The 18,725-nt window shown below is 47.7% G+C and overlaps 2 protein-coding genes across 3 annotated transcripts in view; one reads left to right on the forward strand and one right to left on the reverse strand.

The window, feature by feature from the left end:
- Positions 1-7,058: 7,058 nt before the first annotated feature.
- Positions 7,059-18,725, forward strand: part of SHTN1 (shootin 1) — a 99,077-nt gene continuing 87,410 nt past the window's right edge. Inside the window, exon 1 of one of the 2 annotated variants that reach the window (XM_074959274.1) lies at positions 7,059-7,260. In XM_074959274.1, the coding sequence (XP_074815375.1) occupies positions 7,203-7,260 (58 nt within the window). In that variant the 5' untranslated portion in view covers positions 7,059-7,202. The remainder of the gene's footprint in view (positions 7,261-18,725) is intronic. The other variant, XM_074959273.1, reaches the window with a different exon arrangement.
- On the reverse strand, positions 9,212-15,425 carry LOC141991283 (uncharacterized). Its single transcript, XM_074959595.1, has 3 exons — positions 15,020-15,425; positions 14,002-14,440; positions 9,212-9,221 (listed from the first exon to the last, which is right to left on the reverse strand). Exons 1-3 carry the CDS (start codon positions 15,423-15,425, stop codon positions 9,212-9,214), a joined length of 855 nt encoding a protein of 284 aa, XP_074815696.1.

An 18,725-nucleotide genomic window follows, 5' to 3' on the forward strand; every position in this document is an offset into this window, starting at 1 on the left:
TTTCAGAACACAGATCTGTTCAGGAAGCTGCAAGCCGGGACTTTCTTCCCAGACCAGAAGATCACCGTAAGGGAAGTCGAAATGCCCACTGTGATCCTTGGAGACCTCGCTTACTCTTTAATGCCGTGGCTCATGAAACCCTAATCAGAGAGTCTTGACAGCAGCAAGGAGCAGTTCAACAACAGGCTGAGTTGGTGCAGAAAGACTGTGGAGTGTGCTTTTGGCCATTTAAAGGGCTTCTGGCACTGTCTGTATGGGAAGCTGGACCTGGCCTATGACAACATCCCCATGATTATATCCGCGTGCTGTACCCTCCATAACATTGTGAAGGGAAGGGTGAAAGCTTCACTCAGGCATGGACCTTGGAGGTTCAACACCTGGAGGCTGAATTTGAACAGCCAGAGAGCAGGATTATTAGAGGGGCCCAGTGTGTGGCTGCAAGGATTACGGATGCCTTGAGGGAGCAATTTGATGCTGAAAGCCACCAGTAATGTTTGGTGCCTTGCATGGGAGTGAAGTGCAGTGGTTCCAATGTTAGTAGAAATCTGTGTTTGCTACATATGATGCACTGACTTGCAGTGCCTGTTGCTTTCCTGGGCTACTGTATCTTTTACTTAATGCAATAATAAAGGAGGTTTTCAAAGCCAAATTCATTTATTGAAAAGAAACACAACTACTTAGGAAACAGAAAGGGCATAACACATCTGTGCTGTGTGGGATGTGGGAATGGGGTGGAGTGGGGAACGGGACAATCAGAGATTTGCGTATGTCCTGTTATACTCTACCTTCCTGTCTGGTGGGCTGTGCAATGAGTGCTGCACGTCAGGCTGGGTAAAATGCACAGTGATGGGGGTTGAGTGCAGTGGGTAAGGGTCGTAGTTTGCAGGGCTGGGTGGTGAAGCTACAGGTGTTGGAGGCAGCTGGTGGCGATAAGAACCCAGATGTTGGGGAAAGTGGGTTGGCGGTGACACAGGGGCACAAGGGAAAGAATTTTGGGACAAGGGCTGCAGGGACAAGGGGTGGGTGCAGATGTGCTCCTCCTGCATTGCTATGAGCGCCTGTATCGAGTCTGCTTGGCGCTCCATGATGCTTAGCAGCCACTCTGCACTTTGGTGCCGGCAATCCGCATTCCGCTGGCAGACCCTCCTTTCACTTTCCCACCACTCCTGCACTTTTTTATTTTCATTAAGGTACTTCTACATGACTTCATGCAGCATGTCCTCTTTGCATCTTCGCGGATGCTTCCTGATTCTTTGCAGTGTTTCGACCGTTGATAACAAGGACGGCTGGGATCTCAAGGTTGCATCTGTAAAGCCAAAATGCAACACTTAACAGAGGCAGCAATGATTCGGCTGTAGTTAAAGACAATGTATACAATAGCAGAAATTGCCTGTCCCAAAGTGAGCACACTTAACCCATGGGAGCCCCAAAATGGTGAGTAAGCACAGGGGCAAGGGGGACTGATTGTTTCACGGCCATACTATCCTCTGGGGTTCTGTGCCTTGGGGAGAGCCAACAGCTGCAGGGGGCCCCTATACTGAACACTGTCCCCACATTTTCCACAGGATGAGTTCATCCTGGAAGATATCTCGCTGCTGAGGGTGACCTGGAAAGCAAGGGAGTGTCTTCTACTACAATGCGGCTTTCCACCCTGGCTCATATGCAGCTTGCCTGTGTGCAGCAATGGCCCCCCGCCCGTCACAGCACAGTGGCGCGGATATGTTAGCCTTACTGGGACAAGGAGCACAGTAGCTCTCCCAAGGAACCTGCACAAGTGGATTGCCTAGCTTCTGCATGAGACCTTTGAAGAGATCACTAAGGCCGATTACTGCGATGTGAGAGAGCACATCAACTCCCTGTTCCGCATCTAGGCATGCATGTAGCCCTAACCCTCCTCGCCCCAAGAGTCCGCACTGAACAACTTCCTTCCCAAAATAAAAGCCACTTACCGGGCACCTCCTCTGCTGTTTGTCCTTCCCCAAGCACCGTCCGCTGCAACTGGCTACCTTCCTCCTGGCTTGAAACCAGCTCCTGGCTGCATGCATCTAGGATGATGGGCTGTCCCCCTCCTCCTCAGCACCCTTGCTCCCACTTTCCTCCTCCTGCCTTGTTGAACTGGGCTCTGAATTATCCATGGTGGTCTTCAGAGTGGAGGTGGGGTTGCCCTCAAGTATTGCGTCCAGCTCTTTGTAGAAATGGCAGGTCATGGGGGCAGCACCGGAGCGGCGGTTTGCCTCCCGCGCTTTGTGGTAGGCATTCCGCAGCTCCTTCACTTTAACCCTGCACTGCAATGTGTCCCGGTCATGGCCCATTTCCATTGTATCCCTTGATATCTGCCCGAAGGTATCATAATTCCTATAGCTGGAGCACAGCTGGGACTGGACAGCTTCCTCCCCCCAAACACTGATGAGGTCCAGGACCTCGCCATTGCTCCATACTGGTGATTGTCTGGCGCGTGGAGGCATGGTCATCTGGAAAGATTCGCTGAGAGCACTTCGCACCTGGCTGAGCAAACAGGAAGGGGATTTTCAAAATTCCCAGACAATTTAAAGGGTGGCGTCTGACGGTTGGTCATCTGAGGGCAGGGCAGTAGAGTTCAAAGTGATGACCAGAGTGGCTAGAACAGGCATTGTGGGACACTTCTGGAGGCTGCTCAGAGTGCACTAACAGACCAGCGTGTCCACACTGGTGCTGCGGTGCTCCAGCCGGGGCGCAGCAAGTGTTATGCTTCTCATGGAGGTGGATTACAAAGGTGGTGGACTACAGCTGCGGAGTCTGGGTGCTCTATGTGCCTTGCGAGTGTGGCACATCAAGAGTTAGGGCCCCTGGGCTGCTTTAATGCGCTCTAACTTGCAAGTGTAGCCAAGCCCTCAGTCATTTTTAGTGTACTCTGCATCTCGTACAGTATCAGATGTTACCTCATTTTGTAAATGAAGGGATCAGACCAATACCTGCCAACATCACACTGGAGTTTAGAGAACTTCACACACACAAAGAACAAATATGAATGTTCAAAGGTAGAAAAAAACTCACTGCGATTATAAGTTCATGCAGATCTGCTTTTTTTCCAGAACTTGGGCATTAGAATGATCAAGAATTAGCTATGAGATAGGAAGTGGAGAAATACATAGTAGGTGTTTGATATGCATGTGAACAAACTGAACATCTCACTGCAATAGATCCTACAAAATTGGGAAGAGAGGACAAGAGAATGAAGAAGTGGGGAGGAGAAAGAAACACTGAACAGGTCTTTGTAGTTTACTCTCATGAGTTTGTTTTGTTATTTGTTTGTTACTGTGGATATCTTTATCTAAATTTATCTTTCACCTGCTATGTTTATGAGCATATTTTGTGTAATGACATGTATGCACTGAATGCATCCGATGCATCTCACGAAAGCTCATGCTCAAATAAATTTGTTAGTCTCTAAGGTGCCACAAGTATTCCTTTTCTTTTTATGTATGCCTTAGTAAATTATGGGTATACTCGAGGAAGGGAAAGGGAGATGCAATTGATTGGTCAGTGTGAGACTAAAGTTCAAATTGCTAGCTATGCCCCTAGTTTAATAGATATTCCTGGAGTGAACACAAGAGCTGTAATTCACTTGAGAGGCTTTGCTGATACCATGAACCACAGGACTGCACCTCCAGCAGTTTATGACTGGCAGTTGGTCTCTAAAAGTAAGTTCAACCTTAAATTCACTCTTGGGGTATGTGTTATGCATTGTATATATTGCATTAACTTCTGTATTTTACTCTGAAAGTTTAACACTTCCGTCAGTAAATGTTTGGTTTCTAAACTAACCAAGGTCAGTGAAAAAGGTAGACAGGCTCAACCAAATTTCTGCAGGTTGGCTATCTTAAACATTGTGTGACATGAAAACTGCAGGATAAGCTTGGATATTTTCACTACCTTAGGGCTCAATTGTACCTTTTAAGGCTATCCCACGAGGAGACATTATGCTTCAGAGGTGGGCCTGGACCAAAATCTTTGATCCAAACATCCTTCCAAGCTGGGGGGAACCAAGGTCAGTGAAAAAGGTAGACAGGCTCAACCAAATTTCTGCAGGTTGGCTATCTTAAACATTGTGTGACATGAAAACTGCAGGATAAGCTTGGATATTTTCACTACCTTAGGGCTCAATTGTACCTTTTAAGGCTATCCCACGAGGAGACATTATGCTTCAGAGGTGGGCCTGGACCAAAATCTTTGATCCAAACATCCTTCCAAGCTGGGGGGAAGTTTTGAATGCTAGGACAAATGACCTGCAGCTGCTCCTCCTGGCCACCATGTGCCACTGGTGTACCTTTCCAGCTTGTTTTACCCATCTCCTGCTACCTTGCCTCATGGCTCAGCTTTGTATCCTCTTCCCATCACTGTAGACAGGCTCAACCAAATTTCTGCAGGTTGGCTATCTTAAACATTGTGTGACATGAAAACTGCAGGATAAGCTTGGATATTTTCACTACCTTAGGGCTCAATTGTACCTTTTAAGGCTATCCCACGAGGAGACATTATGCTTCAGAGGTGGGCCTGGACCAAAATCTTTGATCCAAACATCCTTCCAAGCTGGGGGGAAGTTTTGAATGCTAGGACAAATGACCTGCAGCTGCTCCTCCTGGCCACCATGTGCCACTGGTGTACCTTTCCAGCTTGTTTTACCCATCTCCTGCTACCTTGCCTCATGGCTCAGCTTTGTATCCTCTTCCCATCACTGTACAGGGGAAGGTGCGTTGATGATAAATGGAAGTTTGTTATATGCAAATAAGCTCATTAAATGTACACAGAATGGCGCACACACAACTACACTGCGGACTGGCATGGAAAGAGATTCCTTCCTGCCCCTTTCTGGCATAAGAGTAGGCGTGGAAAGATTAGATTTTTATTGGTAAATGTCAGTAAATGTGTATTTCACCACACACACAAACCCATGGAAAAATATTTCCAATAATAATAATTGAAATCTAGGCAGCATGTTTTTCTTTTCTGAGTACTTATTGGCGTCAAAATCCAATGATTTAGATTTTTGAATTAGGCTTCTCACAATGAATGAATAGTAAAGACAGGCAAAAAGAAAAGCAGTACTTGTGGCACCTTAGAGACTAACAAATTTATCTGAGCCTAAGCTCAAAAAGACAGGCGTGATCTGTTGATTTAAGGATATTTTCTTTGTATAGTTTGACATGTGATGTGAAAAGTTTGCTTTAATGGTTATAAATAGGGCCCTACCAAATTCAGGGTCCATTTTGGTCAGTTTCACAGTCATAGGATTTTTAAAATTGTGAATTTCATTATTTCAGCTATTTAAATCTGAAATGTCACTGTGTTGTAATTGTAGGGGTCCTGACCCAAAAAGGAACTGGGGGCGGGAGGTTACAAGGTTATTGTAAGGGGGCGGGGGCTGCGGTACTGCTACTCTTACTTCTGCGCTGCTGCTGGTTGCAGGGCTGCCTTCAGAGATGTGTGGCCAGAAAGTGGTGCCTGCTGGCCAGGAGCCCAGCTCTGAAGGCAGAGCCGCCGCCAGCAGCAGCGCAGAAGTAAGGATGGCATGGTACAGTGTTGCCACCCTTACTTCTGCGCTGCTGCATTCAGAGCTGGACCCTCAGTCAGCAGCCGCCACTCTCTAGGCGCCCAGCAGAAGGGTGGCATGATATGTTATTGCCCCTATTACTTCTGCGTTGCTGCCTTCAGAACTGGGCACCCAGTCAATAGCCACAGCTCTCTGACTGCCCAGCTCTGAGTGCAGCGCAGAAGTAATAGTAGCAATACTGTAACCCCCCCTAAAATAACCTTGTGACCCCCCCCACACACACAACTCCCTTTTGGGCAGGACCCCCAATTTGAGAAACACTGATCTCCCATGAAATTTGGACTTTTGTGTGCTTTTACCCTACACTATACAGATTTCACAGGGGGGACGGACAACGTTTCATGGTCTGTGATGCATTTTTCATGGCCGTGAATTTGTTAGGGCCCTAGTTATAAAGCTTTAACTTTTTGAATCTCAGCATCCTACTGTCACTAAATAATTGTCCAACCACCCCATAATTTCCCACAACTGTGAAAATGTAAATGGCTAAAAATAGGGGGAAATGATTAAAAATAAACAGTGCTATGTGTCAATTATAGAAAATAAAAAGCAAATTCTTCTAAACATACTTAAGAGCAAACACATGCTTCCCAGGAGCCTGGGATCTGCTACTGTGAGAGGTAACTGCCTTAGGGCGATGTGGGGTTTCTAACAATACCTCTCCATGCCTGTACCAGGGATGTTCACAATCTGGCCCCATAATAACTGATCACATTAATGGGGATGATTATTAAGGGTACATTTAGATTCCTTATGACACTTGTGCGTTTCTGTTCCTTTAATAAAAATCAGAATGCTAAAGCCTATTGCTTTATATTGCTCCTGCCTTCAACTAATCTCTATCTCTCACCTGCCCCAACATGTTACTTTTACACTGCCCCCCCCCCCCCCGAACATGCCATGTCTTCCTCTTGCACCCCTAATCTGCTCTGAGTCTGTCCTAAGGCAGGACCTTCTGTGCTTAAAGCAATGGACCTGGGGGAGCTGAATGCAGTTCCCATCTCTGCCTTAGACCCTTGTGCATGTCACTTCACCTCCCTGTGCCTCAGTTCCCCGTCTGTAAAACGGGGATAATACTTCCTTTCTCCCATCCTCTGCCTGTCTGGTCGATGTGGATTAACGCTTTGGGGCAGGGGCTGTCTCATTATATAGACCTAGCGGCACAGGTGCAATTTCTGACGGGTGGCAGGAGCTTATCCTCCCCCCAGCCTCCCCTGATGGCCTCACCCCGTTGCTGCCCCACCCCCCGCTTTCCTCCTCCTCCTCCACCAATCCTGGCTCCTTATTTCCCCCCTGTGCTCCTTGTCTGGGGCCTCATCCCCCGGCCCTGCCCCTGCCGCTCGGACCCGGGCAGGGCAGCCGCCGCCCGTGTGCAGCCCCCTCGCACATGCTCCCTGGGCCGGCGGCGGCGCTCTGAGCATGTGCAGGGGGAGGCCGGCCGCCGCCGCCGCCCGGGGGCTCTGCCTGGCGCGCCCAGGTCCTTCCCAGGTGAGGCTGCGCGGGGCGGGGTGAGGTGCGGGCGGGCGCAGCGGAGCGGGCAGCAGAGCCCCCTGCTTGCCGGCGGCCGCAGCCTCTTTGCACCGCCGGGCCAGCTCCGGGCGCAGCCGGCAGCATGAGCGGGCCGGAGGAGGAGACGCAGCTGGAGCGTCTCACCAGCCTGAAAGCGCGAGGTAAGGCGGCGGCGGCGGCGGGCGGGGAGATGATCTGGTGCGTTTCAGGGAGCGGCTGCTGCCATTGCGGCGGCTGCCGCCGCCTCGGGCTCCGTGGCAGGGTCAGGCAGGCGAGAGACCAATTGCACCGGCTGAGCCCCCGTGCAACCGGCCACCCCCGGCCGCAAGCGCGGGCGGGGGCTCCGGCATGAAACAAGTGGAGCAGGCGGGGCTGTGGTCAAGCCGGGCCAGGCGGGTGTGGGACTCTCCTGGCTCACTGATGTGTGACTCAGCCTCAGAAGAAGGGTGGGGAGAAAGGCACGCTGCAAGCGAATCGCCTTGGGCATCAGCTTCACGCCTCCACCATGGAGCTAATACAGGGCCCCCTAAGGCAGCGATTTCAACCAGGGTAGTCACCGGAGGGCCTAACTTTGAGGCCTGTTTGATTCTCCTTCCAACCTCCCCCGATTTGAGATTTTTCTCTTGTTCCCCATTCTCTCTCGTGAAGGCTTGTATAGTTCTAGTGGTTAATCTCTTCCCTTTTCAGGGCATATAAATCACCTTCCAGCACCCACCTGTTTTTGCTTGATTGGTTGCTGCAGCTAGGTCAGCTGTTGGCATTGGAATAATAGATGTGGGCTGATTTGGGTTGATGGGATAATGAAATATTTTAAGATGTACATAGGTTAACCTATCTCTTTCTTCCTCCCAGCAAGTGCAAAATAATCCTGTACAATAAACCCAATATCAAATGCCCAAATAAATTTCCTAAAATGGACCCCAGTGAACTCCAGACATATCTTCCAAAAGGAGGCTCATTAGGCAAAATGTTCCTGTGCAGAAATGACAGGTTTCAGAGTAACAGCCGTGTTAGTCTGTATTCGCAAAAAGAAAAGGAGTACTTGTGGCACCTTAGAGACTAACCAATTTATTTGAGCATGAGCTTTCGTGAGCTACAGCTCACTTCATCGGATGCATGCTGTAGCTCACGAAAGCTCATGCTCAAATAAATTGGTTAGTCTCTAAGGTGCCACAAGTACTCCTTTTCTTTTTATCTAAAGTGATCACTCTCCTTACAATGTGTATGATCATTTGTTTCATGAGGTAAGAATCCAGTTACCCAACAATCTTCCAAGGGAAGCTAAAACCATATACCATTCCTTGCCATTTCTGAAGTAACTTCCAGAGTCGTTTGTCCCCCTGAGCAAGGCTGAATGTGTTAAAGTACTGAACAAATAATGACAACTAAAAGTTCATTGGCTGCATAAGAATTATAATCTACTCTTGATCTGGGTGCAAACCTCACACTGACATCAGTGTGAGTTCTCTTGTGCCTTAAGTGTAGCATGGAGTCCTAAGTTAAATTGAAAATGGAATTTGGCCCTTGTTACCAAATGAGTTTGATACCCCTGCTTTAGTTGCTGTCTTCTGCTTTTCATAAAGGCGTACAGTGTTCCAGCTCTGTAGATGTTGAGGTCTCTTGAATGCATATTGGCACACTTCAGGGCAACTGCACCAGTATTTCCCCATAGTCATACAGCAAAGGCACTCACTCTCAGACTTCCAACTCCCCAGCTATTGCCCTCCAAGATGGAGACCCACATGTCTCTCCCTGCTGACCCAGGTATTTCCAGGCTTCATAGTCCTGCCTTCACCCTGTTATTCCCAGCACAGACCGGTTGCCTGAAGACACCTGCTTGCTTTCTCTTCAGAGACTGTTAATAGGTGTAAAAAGAAAAGGAGTACTTGTGGCACCTTAGAGACTAACCAATTTATTTGAGCATAAGCTTTCGTGAAGTGAGCTGTAGCTCATGAAAGCTTATGCTCAAATAAATTGGTTAGTCTCTAAGGTGCCACAAGTACTCCTTTTCTTTTTGCGAATACAGACTAACACGGCTGTTACTCTGAAACCTGTCATTAATAGGTGTAATTGCTACAGTTTAAACTGCCACACAGTGCTTCCTAGGCAAGCCTACTGTATTCTTAAGGTAAAAAAGCATTACAGTGAAAACATTAAAAACAGCTAAAGAAACTACATGCATTCTAATGAGCTTACCAGAGTCCACCCCAACTCTCTGGATTCTAGTAGGAGCAGTCCTTCAAATCCCCCTCCAAGGGGATGCATTATGATTGCAGGTTCACCACAGTTTCAGTTTAGAACAAGCACCCAGGCTTATGGGACCTCAGTAGGCCAAGTCCTCCCAACCCTACCATAAGGATTGGGGCCCTCTGTGGACCAGGGATCCCGTGCCTTTGTTGAATCAGGAAGAAGGCCCTGAGCTAGTTTAAAAGCAGGTTGGCTTTTTTTTAAAAAACAAAACAAAACAAAAACACAAACCTTTCTTTGTCTCTTGCCCCTGGAGAATCCAGTTTGAATAAGTATATGGATACCTCTCCAAGGGGATAGCTTCAAAGGGCTGTTAATGGAAGAAGTCGATTAGCATACACCTCCCTACTAGAGAAGATGCATACAATGCCAAAATAACACATACTCAATTGTGTTTTTCATACAGTGTACCCCAAAAGTATTAACCCTAATTCAATAAGGTTTCTTAATTCGATAAGGCTTTGTTCAGGTTATGAAAGGCTATTGTCAATCTGTCACACGTGTTGTGCCATGATGTTTGGTTCAATCTATAAGTAGCCAGATGAACTGGAAGAATTGGCTTTATCAGCTGCTTGCATTTCAGTTATGCATCTACTTGATCAGTGCAGCTCATACCCTAACATACAAAGGGTTTGCAGCTTTGTAGTAGTCAGATACAAAGGGTTTGTAGCTCCACCTTTAATTTTTGAAGCAGATTTATGATTTGAGATGCATTTCATTTGCGTACACTACATCACAGTTCCTTCAGCTGTGCTTAAACTGTCCTCTGCACATCATGAGATGGCTTTGTTTTGAAAAGGAAAATTTTAACTATAGCTGGTAGTAATTTGCATGGATATATTGGACAGAATAGTATGATGCAATTTTCTCTTCTCTTGAGTGGGAATGGTGTAGGTCTGGTGACTGGTATGGGTGCTTACATTGTGTATGAGCCTGATGTATAAATTTACCTCCTCTCCTCCGCTGTACAGCTGAATTTTTTTGAGCATCAGCTCTAAGGGTATGTCTACGCTATGGAATAAGGTCGAATTTATAGAAGTCGGTTTTTTAGAAATCGGTTTTATATATTCGAGTGTGTGTGTCCCCACAGAAGTGCATTAAGTGCATTAACTCGGCGGAGTGCTTCCACAGTACCGAGGCTAGAGTCGACTTCCGGAGCGTTGCACTGTGGGTAGCTATCCCACAGTTCCCGCAGTCTCCGCTGCCCATTGGAATTCTGGGTTGAGATCCCAATGCCTGATGGGGCTGAAACATTGTCGCGGGTGGTTCTGGGTACATATCGTCAGTCCCCCCCTTCCCTCCCTCCCTCCGTGAAAGCAAGGGCAGACAATTGTTTCGCGCCTTTTTTCCTGAGTTACCTGTGCGGACGCCATACCACCGCAAGCATGGAGCCCGCTCAGGTAACCGTCACCGTATGTCTCCTGGGTGCTGGCAGACGTGGCACGGCATTGCTACACAGTAGCAGCAACCCATTGCCTTGTGGCAGCAGACGGTACAATACGACTGGTAGCCGTCCTCGTCATGTCCGAGGTACTCCTGGTCGCCTGTGTGATCAGGAGCGCCTGGGCAGACATGGGCGCAGGGACTAAATTTTTAGTTACTTGACCAGGTCATTTTTTTTACTCCGGCAGTCAGTCCTATTGAACCGTCTTATGGTGAGCAGGCAGGCAATATGTCCTTCTGCACCGTCTGCTGCCAGCCAAAGATTAAAAGATAGATGGAGTGGATCAAAACAAGAAATAGACCAGATTTGTTTTGTACTCATTTGCCTTCTCCCCTGTCTAGGGGACTCATTCCTCTAGGTCACACTGCAGTCACGCACAGAGAAGGTGCAGCGAGGTAGATCTAGCCATGTATCAATCAGAGGCCAGGCTAACCTCCTTGTTCCAATAAGAACAATAACTTAGGTGCACCATTTCTTATTGGAACCCTCCGTGAACTCTACCCTTGTAAGCCGTGTCCTCAGTCGCCCCTCCCTGCGTCAGAGCAACGGCGAACAATCGTGCATCTGAGTTGAGAGTGCTGTCCAGAGCAGCCCAATGGAGCACTCTGATTGGGCTAAAACATTGTCGCGGGTGGTTCTGGGTACATATTGTCCGGCCCCCGTTCCCTCCCTCCCTCCCTCCGTGAAGGCAAGGGCAGACAATTGTTTCGCGCCTTTTTTCCTGAGTTACCTGTGCGGACGCCATACCACCGCAAGCATGGAGCCCGCTCAGGTAACCGTCACCGTATGTCTCCTGGGTGCTGGCAGACGCGGTACGGCATTGCTACACAGTAGCAGCAACCCATTGCCTTCTGGCAGCAGACGGTGCAGTATGACTGGTACCCGTCCTCGTCATGTCCGAGGTGCTCCTGGCCACGTCGGCTGGGAGCGCCTGGGCAGACATGGGCGCAGGGACTAAATTTTTGGTGACTTGACCAGGTCATTCTCTTTAGTCCTGCAGTCAGTCGTATTGAACCGTCTAATGGTGAGCAGGCAGGCAATACGGATTGCTAGCAGTCGTATTGTACCATCTTCTGCCGGGCAGGCAAGAGATGACGATGGCTAGCAATCGTACTGTACCATCTTCTGCCGGGCAGGCAAGAGATGTGGATGGCTTGCAGTCCTTCTGCACCGTCTGCTGCCAGCCAAAGATGTAAAAGATAGATGGAGTGGATCAAAACAAGAAATAGACCAGATTTGTTTTGTACTCATTTGCCTCCTGCCCTGTCTAGGGGACTCATTCCTCTAGGTCACACTGCAGTCACTCACAGAGAAGGTGCTGCGAGGTAGATCTAGCCATGTATCAATCAGAGGCCAGGCTAACCTCCTTGTTCCAATAAGAACAATAACTTAGGTGCACCATTTCTTATTGGAACCCTCCGTGAAGTCCTGCCTGAACTACTCCTTGATGTAAAGCCACCCCCTTTGTGGATTTTAGCCTCCTGAAGCCAACCCTGTAAGCCGTGTCGTCAGTCGCCCCTCCCTCCGTCAGAGCAACGGCAGACAATCATTCCGCGCCTTTTTTCTGTGCGGACGCCATACCAAGGCAAGCATGGAGTCCGCTCAGCTCACTTTGGCAATTAGGAGCACATTAAACACCACACGCATTATCCAGCAGTATATGCAACACCAGAACCTGGCAAAGCGCTACCGGGCGAGGAGGCGACGTCAGCGCGGTCACGTGAGTGATCAGGACATGGACACAGATTTCTCTGAAAGCATGGGCCCTGCCAATGCATGCATAATGGTGCTAATGGGGCAGGTTCATGCTGTGGAACGCCGATTCTGGGCTCGGGAAACAAGCACAGACTGGTGGGACCGCATAGTGTTGCAGGTCTGGGACGATTCCCAGTGGCTGCGAAACTTTCGCATGCGTAAGGGCACTTTCATGGAACTTTGTGACTTGCTTTCCCCTGCCCTGAAGCGCATGAATACCAAGATGAGAGCAGCCCTCACAGTTGAGAAACGAGTGGCGATAGCCCTGTGGAAGCTTGCAACGCCAGACAGCTACCGGTCAGTTGGGAATCAATTTGGAGTGGGCAAATCTACTGTGGGGGCTGCTGTGATGCAAGTAGCCCACGCAATCAAAGATCTGCTGATATCAAGGGTAGTGACCTTGGGAAATGTGCAGGTCATAGTGGATGGCTTTGCTGCAATGGGATTCCCTAACTGTGGTGGGGCCATAGACGGAACCCATATCCCTATCTTGGCACCGGAGCACCAAGCCGGCGAGTACATAAACCGCAAGGGGTACTTTTCAATAGTGCTGCAAGCTCTGGTGGATCACAAGGGACGTTTCACCAACATCAACGTGGGATGGCCGGGAAAGGTACATGATGCTCGCATCTTCAGGAACTCTGGTCTGTTTCAAAAGCTTCAAGAAGGGACTTTATTCCCAGACCAGAAAATAACTGTTGGTGATGTTGAAATGCCTATATGTATCCTTGGGGACCCAGCCTACCCCTTAATGCCATGGCTCATGAAGCCGTACACAGGCAGCCTGGACAGCAGTCAGGAGCTGTTCAACTACAGGCTGAGCAAGTGCAGAATGGTGGTAGAATGTGCATTTGGACGTTTAAAGGCGCGCTGGCGCAGTTTTCTGACTCGGTTAGACCTCAGCGAAACCAATATTCCCACTGTTATTACTGCTTGCTGTGTGCTCCACAATATCTGTGAGAGTAAGGGGGAGACGTTTATGGCGGGGTGGGAGGTTGAGGCAAATCGCCTGGCTGCTGGTTATGCGCAGCCAGACACCAGGGCGGTTAGAAGAGCACAGGAGGGTGCGGTACGCATCAGAGAGGCTTTGAAAACCAGTTTCATGACTGGCCAGGCTACGGTGTGAAAGTTCTGTTTGTTTCTCCTTGATGAAACCCCCCGCCCCTTGGTTCACTCTACTTCCTTGTAAGCTAACCACCCTCCCCTCCTCCCTTTGATCACCTCTTGCAGAGGCAATAAAGTCATTGTTGCTTCACATTCATGCATTCTTTATTCATTCATCACACAAATAGGGGGATGACTACCAAGGTAGCCCAGGAGGGGTGGTGGAGGAGGGAAGGAAAATGCCACACAGCACTTTAAAAGTTTACAACTTTAAAATTTATTGAATGACAGCCTTCTTTTTTGGGGGCAATCCTCTGTGGCGGAGTGGCTGGTTGGCTGGTGGCCCCCCCACCGCGTTCTTGGGCGTTTGGGTGTGGAGGCTATGGAACTTGGGGAGGAGGGCGGTTGGTTACACAGGGGCTGTAGTGGCAGTCTGTGCTCCAGCTGCCTTTGCTGCAGCTCAACCATACACTGGAGCATACTGGTTTGGTCCTCCAGCAGCCTCAGCATTGAATCCTGCCTCCTCTCATCACGCTGTCGCCACATTCGAGCTTCAGCCCTCTCTTCAGCCCGCCACTTACTCTCTTCAGCCCGCCACCTCTCCTCCTGGTCATTTTGTGCTTTCCTGCAGTCTGACATTATTTGCCTCCACGCATTCGTCTGTGCTCTGTCAGTGTGGGAGGACAGCATGAGCTCGGAGAACATTTCATCTCGAGTACGTTTTTTTTTCTTTCTAATCTTCACTAGCCTCTGGGAAGGAGAAGATCCTGTGATCATTGAAACACATGCAGCTGGTGGAGAAAAGAAAAGGGACAGCGGTATTTAAAAAGACACATTTTATAAAACACTGGCTACACTCTTTCAGGGTAAACCTTGCTGTTAACATTACATACATAGCACATGTGCTTTCGTTACAAGGTCGCATTTTGCCTCCCCCCACCGCGTGGCTACCCCCTCAACCCTCCCCCCTCCCTGTGGCTAACAGCGGGGAACATTTCTGTTCAGCCGCAGGCAAACAGCCCAGCAGGAATGGGCTCCTCTGAGTGTCCCCTGAAGAAAAGCACCCTATTTCAACCAGGTGACCATGGATTATATCTCACTCTCCTGAGGATAACACATGAACGGATGTTGCTTGAACGCCAGCAAACATACACTGCAATGCTTTGTTGTACAATGATTCCCGAGTACGTGTTACTGGCCTGGAGTGGTATAGTGTCCTACCATGAAGGACGCAATAAGTCTGCCCTCCCCAGAAACCTTTTGCAAAGGCTTTGGGAGTATATCCAGGAGAGCCGCGAATGCCAAGGCAGAGTAATCCTTTCACATGCTTGCTTTTAAACCATGTATAGTATTTTAAAAGGTACACTCACCGGAGGTCCCTTCTCCGCCTGCTGGGTCCAGGAGGCAGCCTTGGGTGGGTTCAGGGGGTACTGGCTCCAGGTCCAGGGTGAGAAACAGTTCCTGGCTGTCGGGAAAACCGGTTTCTCCGCTTGCTTGCTGTGAGCTATCTACAACCTCGTCGTCATCATCATCTTCTTCGTCCCCAAAACCTGCTTCCGTATTGCCTCCATCTCCATTGAAGGAGTCAAACAACACGGCTGGGGTAGTGGTGGCTGAACCCCCTAAAATGGCATGCAGCTCATCATAGAAGCGGCATGTTTGGGGCTCTGACCCGGAGCGGCCGTTCGCCTCTCTGGTTTTCTGGTAGGCTTGCCTCAGCTCCTTCAGTTTCACGCGGCACTGCTTCGGGTCCCTGTTATGGCCTCTGTCCTTCATGCCCTGGGAGATCTTGACAAAGGTTTTGGCATTTCGAAAACTGGAACGGAGTTCTGATAGCACGGATTCCTCTCCCCATACAGCGATCAGATCCCGTACCTCCCGTTCGGTCCATGCTGGAGCTCTTTTGCGATTCTGAGACTCCATCATGGTCACCTCTGCTGATGAGCTCTGCATGGTCACCTGCAGCTTGCCACGCTGGCCAAACAGGAAATGAGATTCAAAAGTTCGCGGTTCTTTTCCTGTCTACCTGGCCAGTGCATCTGAGTTGAGAGTGCTGTCCAGAGCGGTCAAAATGGAGCACTCTGGGATAGCTCCCGGAGGCCAATACCGTCGAATTGTGTCCACAGTACCCCAAATTCGACCCGGCAAGGCCGATTTAAGCGCTAATCCACTTGTCAGGGGTGGAGTAAGGAAATCGATTTTAAGAGCCCTTTAAGTCGAAATAAAGGGCTTCATCGTGTGGACGGGTGCAGGTTTACATCGATTTAATGCTGCTAAATTCGACCTAAAGTCCTAGTGTAGACCAGGGCTAAGACTTCAGATAGTTTTAGAGGTTTTTTTTTTTTTGTTTGTTTGTTTTTAAATTTCCCAGTAACTAACCCAACTGCTGGATCCACTGCTGCTCTAACTTGTATTCCGGCCTGTGAACAAGTTCAATAAGTGTTCATTCATGATTCTCAAATGGACACACTTCTGTAATTCAACACCAAATACACAAATTCAGATAAAGTTATTCTAAACAACTAGTCCTCACTGCTGTCTATCAGCACTGTTGGTTCCAAAATACCAACAATCACTGAAATGACTACGCATTTTGGAGTATTCCTCACAGATACTTTGGAGAAAATCCTGGTCTTATTGAACTCGGTTGGAATAAGGCCAGGATTTCACCCATGTCTAGGGGTCTCCAGCCAGACAACCATAACACTGTTAACTATCTAATGGAGCTTATGGCACTCCAGGAAATAGGTTGGGGAAAAGATATCATGGCTCAAGTATGTTCTGCCCTAGATCCACATCTGTTCTTGAAATGGGACACTGTCACATGCAGATGGAGCAATATTTTATTATAAATTATATACATTTATTTTAAATGTGGGAGTTTTCCGATGCTATTACAAAACCTAAGAACAACAGAAATATTGTCATGCTCATGTGAGTTTGGGATTTTTTTTAAAAGGAAAAAATATTCCAATGGAAAATATTTGTAAACATTTATTCCCTTGTTTACATATAGCAGCATTTTACTAGGACATGGGCCTGTAAAGTTCTATTGACATGTCCAAGTTCTGGGAAATGCCAAAGGTGAATAAACTAAATAATAAAATTTTAAGTTATTTTATTTGTAATCAACTATGTATTGTTAAACAGGTAACTAAACTTGCTTCCTTTATATAAAAAGTTTTAATCAAACACTGTCCCATTAATATTTCAGATAAAAGAAAAAGGGAAACCATTTTAGACATTTTATGACCTTCCTCAGATAATAGAGATAAATTGGCTTTAGGGACACTCAGTAACTGCAGGCAACATGTAACTAGAATAAATGTTTTGAAATCTTACTGACGCTTTGTATAGGAATGGGTAATGGTATTTCTCCAAACATAATGCTGCTCAAACTCGACAAGGTAAACCAGCATGGAAGCTCCCAATTAAATCTCCTCTCAGAGGTTGGGTTATGGGGGCTGTGGCAGAGGGATCCTGGAGATCTGTATAGAATGGGAGATCAAGTCATGTCGATGACTGGCATCTTTATAGTGTATTCTCTGTGCTGCTTTTTCTCCTTTCCCCTGCAAAAGTATGGCTGCTACAGAGTTTTGCTTATATTGCTGCCCACTGTGCACTTACACAAATCTACCCACCCTGCAAGAGCACACATGGGGAGCATAACATTGTTTTTCTGGCAGTACTAAGTGTGAATCCAGGGGGCTAGCTACATCTCCAGTGGGGTCCACACCTACTCACCCTTAAGGTGTTGACTCTGGAGTTTGGAAGAGGAGAGGGAACATAATCGCTGTTAGGGCATCAAAGGAGGATAACAGAGGCTCTACTTTAACAGTTCTTATCTTTGCTACGCTTCTGTTTTGCTATGGTGGGGTACTATTGTTTGAGAAATGTGCTGTGGGACAGACCCAGTCTGATTCTTGGACCTAATCTCTTGCTTTCCAGGCTTGCAGGAACTGGAAGCACAACACCATCACCTCCTTAGGGCAGGTCTGCACATAAAACTTTTACTGCTTAAGTAAAGTTGGTTAAGCATGCGATTTATTTAAACATCATTTCTGTACTAGCAAAAGTGCTAGTGTGGACACATTTATACTGGTGAGACTCGGTCTTTTGCCCAGTGTAACCTATTTCATTCAGAGAACCAGTGTAAGCTATACTGGCAAAAGCACTCTTGCCAGTATATGCTGGATCTGCTGCAAACCTTTTCTGGTGTAGAGTAGATATTCATCTAGAGGAGTAGATGATGGACTGAGCTTTGCTTTCCTTGACAGCTTTATTTACAATCTGATTAAATGACCATTTCAACCCGGTTACTCTGATTAAGTGGAATCCTTGGTTGATTTGACATGGAAGGACACTCAACCATATTCTGTGGAGATCATTTGAACCTCTTTAAAATAAAAATACAAAAACGTACACGAATGTAGCATTGAGGTTACTTGAATGTTTGCAAGCAGGGAAATGTGAAACATTAGACACACAAACATTTTAGCTTGTGATTTTAGTTGGTGTAGGTACTGCCACCTATTGTTAATGTTGCCCAACACTTTCCATTGTAAGACCCTGGTTTGGGTTGCTTATTGCTTTGTAAAGCCTAATTTTCCATACTAGGTATCTGCCTTAGGCTGAATTTTTGGAAAACTTCAACCAAAAACTGTTTAGTCATTTCTCAAAATGAGGTGAGGGAAAAATATGATTTTTCCTATTTAAAAAAACAACCACCCCCAAAAGCTGTAGGGCCTCCATGCTTTGGAACAAGGACTTGAAATTTGGCAGGGTAGGGTGGTGCAGTGAGTCTGGTTTCAGAGATCAGGTTTCAGAGTAGCAGCCGTAGAGATGTGCTTTTTTTGCTGTCTGTGTGAAAACCCGCCTGAATCTGGCCAACTAATGAGACTCTGAAAATTGCAGTTCACACATGGTCGATAGAGACTTGTTGGAATTTGACAGGTAGAGTCACTGAAGATTTCATTGGTACTGAGTGTTCTCCATCCTGGGGCTCCAGGGACTGAGCAGAACTCTTCCTACAATTGCTCCTTCCATTCATCTGGGACTGATGTGGTGCCAGGCACA

Source organism: Natator depressus, chromosome 7 (assembly GCF_965152275.1).
Source record: "Natator depressus isolate rNatDep1 chromosome 7, rNatDep2.hap1, whole genome shotgun sequence".
Lineage (NCBI taxonomy): Eukaryota > Metazoa > Chordata > Testudines > Cheloniidae > Natator > Natator depressus.